General features: G+C 48.4%; 1 protein-coding gene across 1 annotated transcript in view; it reads right to left on the reverse strand.

Annotated features, from left to right (window-relative positions):
- Window positions 1-1,449: 1,449 nt before the first annotated feature.
- The window catches only part of ANTXR1 (anthrax toxin receptor 1), a 241,927-nt gene continuing 241,405 nt past the window's right edge, over window positions 1,450-1,971 (reverse strand). Inside the window, exon 19 of the mRNA XM_023515283.1 lies at window positions 1,450-1,771. Within this exon, the coding sequence (XP_023371051.1) occupies window positions 1,450-1,771 (322 nt within the window). The remainder of the gene's footprint in view (window positions 1,772-1,971) is intronic.

A 1,971-nucleotide genomic window follows, 5' to 3' on the forward strand; every position in this document is an offset into this window, starting at 1 on the left:
TTGTAAATACAGATGAAGCTTTGCTTGCTCCTCTGATGCTCACCTCCTGTGAAGTCCAGTTGCTAACAGGCCATGACCAGTACCAGTCTGCCGCCTGGGGGTTGGGAACCATGGCTCTATTGTTCAGAGTATCATTTCTCCAAGAGCTCTGTTAACCTGCTGTTTGTAGTCAGCACATCCTTGTGATCTTGTTGGAGTTGATGAGCACCAGGTATCGGTGGCACCTGCCTTCTCCCGTCACTGGACATTGTCTCTCACCTCATAGCTCACTCAGTCTGCAACATCAGTCCCCAGGTCCATTTGTTCTGACACCTTCAATTTCAGGCTGCTCTTAGCCACCCTCTGCTCCATCACTGTCTCATTTTGGGAGATGAGTCATCATGATGGTTTAAAGACAAAATTAGGTAGAGGCGATAAATCCATGAACAGGAATATAGAGCTGAAGAAATCATCCAGAATGTATATAGATAAACAAAGAGGTAGAAATATGAAAGGTGAAGAGACAGAGGACAGAGTGAGTCCACTGCCTCCTTGGAGTCCTTGAAGGGACTCCTTTTTTTTTTTTCCCAGGTTTTTATGCCAATAATTTATTAAATGGAGGTCTGTACACAGGCAAACCTTACTGTGGAAACTATGATATCAGGAGCTCTCCCCACTCCTCCAGTCCTCCAGGGTGGCATGAGGAGGGAGGAGACTTTGAGGGCAGGGACAGAAGGGGAGATACAGCTGTAGGAAGGGGAGGGATGGGATTGGATAGTGAGAATCCATGTTTTCTTTAAGAAAAAAATTATAACAATCTATTTACACCCAGAGGCCAGGGAAGGGAAAAGGAGGTGGGGGCTGGGCTGGTTCTATTTACAAGGGACACAAGGAGGGGAGGGGGTTGAAGGAGGTATAGGCCAGGTGAGAGGAGGGGGGCCAAGGAGGTAGGAGGTCCTTGTGCCCCCATCCCCCTGTCCTTCCTTCCTTCTCTACCCTCCCCACAACCAGTTAAAATCCTCTTAAAAAGCTCACCACAGGAGTAGGCTAGTAAGGGAGGGACTGGAGGTGGGGACAGGGACTCATTTACCTCTGCCCTCTAGTCTAGGGGCCCAGTGAGGGCAAGAGCTTGGTGGGCTACGGCCCTCTCCCAGCCCCATGTAGGGCTCCCATATGGAAGTGAAAGGGTGGTTGGTAGGGCCCTCAGGAAAAGTTAGTGAGAGAAGGTGTAGCTTTGGGTGACTGCCAATCTGAGCTGGTCTGAGTCTCAGTTAAAGTTTGTGAGGACTGGGTGAGGGTAGGAGTGCCCACTGCAGACCTCAAGGGAGGAGGAGAGATGAGAATGGTGTTGAGAGATGGGTGGATGGAGAGTTCACCGGGACTGAAATTGAAGAGGGAAGGGAGTGGGAGGTTGTTGGGGAGCTGGGTACCAAGACATCGCAGTTCATCAAAGAAGCTGTGGGCATAGGCCTATAGTGGGGAGAGCCTTGAGGACAGTGTGTACTCCAGCAGGCTAGAGCAGAGCACAATGGCCTCTGGAGGCATTTGAAATTTGAATACCTTTGTCCAGGGATGAGCTTTAATCTGGGGAAACTTGAACTCCATGTAATTGGGGTTCATCTCTCGGATTTGTTCCCTGATTGGTGTTCCCAATACCTTGATGATCTCCATCAGCTGGTCTACCCCACTGTCCCCAGGGAAGATGCACTGACTAAGGAGAGGCTCAGCCGGTACACAGCCAGCTGACCACACATCAATGGATGAGGTGTTTAACATGTGCCTCCTTGGAGTCCTTGAAGGGAAGGGGAGAGAGGTAATTTCTAAAGAGATAATGACAGAATTTTTCAGAATTGGTGAAAAATTCATGAAAAAAAGTTTAGGAAGCCCAGTGAATTTATAACACTATAAACAAATTCTTTCTTAGTGGTGACACTGAAGAATACCAGAGACTATGGAAAAGTCTGAAATATAACCAGAAAGGAAAGAAGTGTT

This window comes from Otolemur garnettii, unplaced genomic scaffold (assembly GCF_000181295.1).
Source record: "Otolemur garnettii isolate 467f Iridium unplaced genomic scaffold, OtoGar3 scaffold00068, whole genome shotgun sequence".
NCBI classification, from domain to species: Eukaryota; Metazoa; Chordata; class Mammalia; order Primates; family Galagidae; genus Otolemur; species Otolemur garnettii.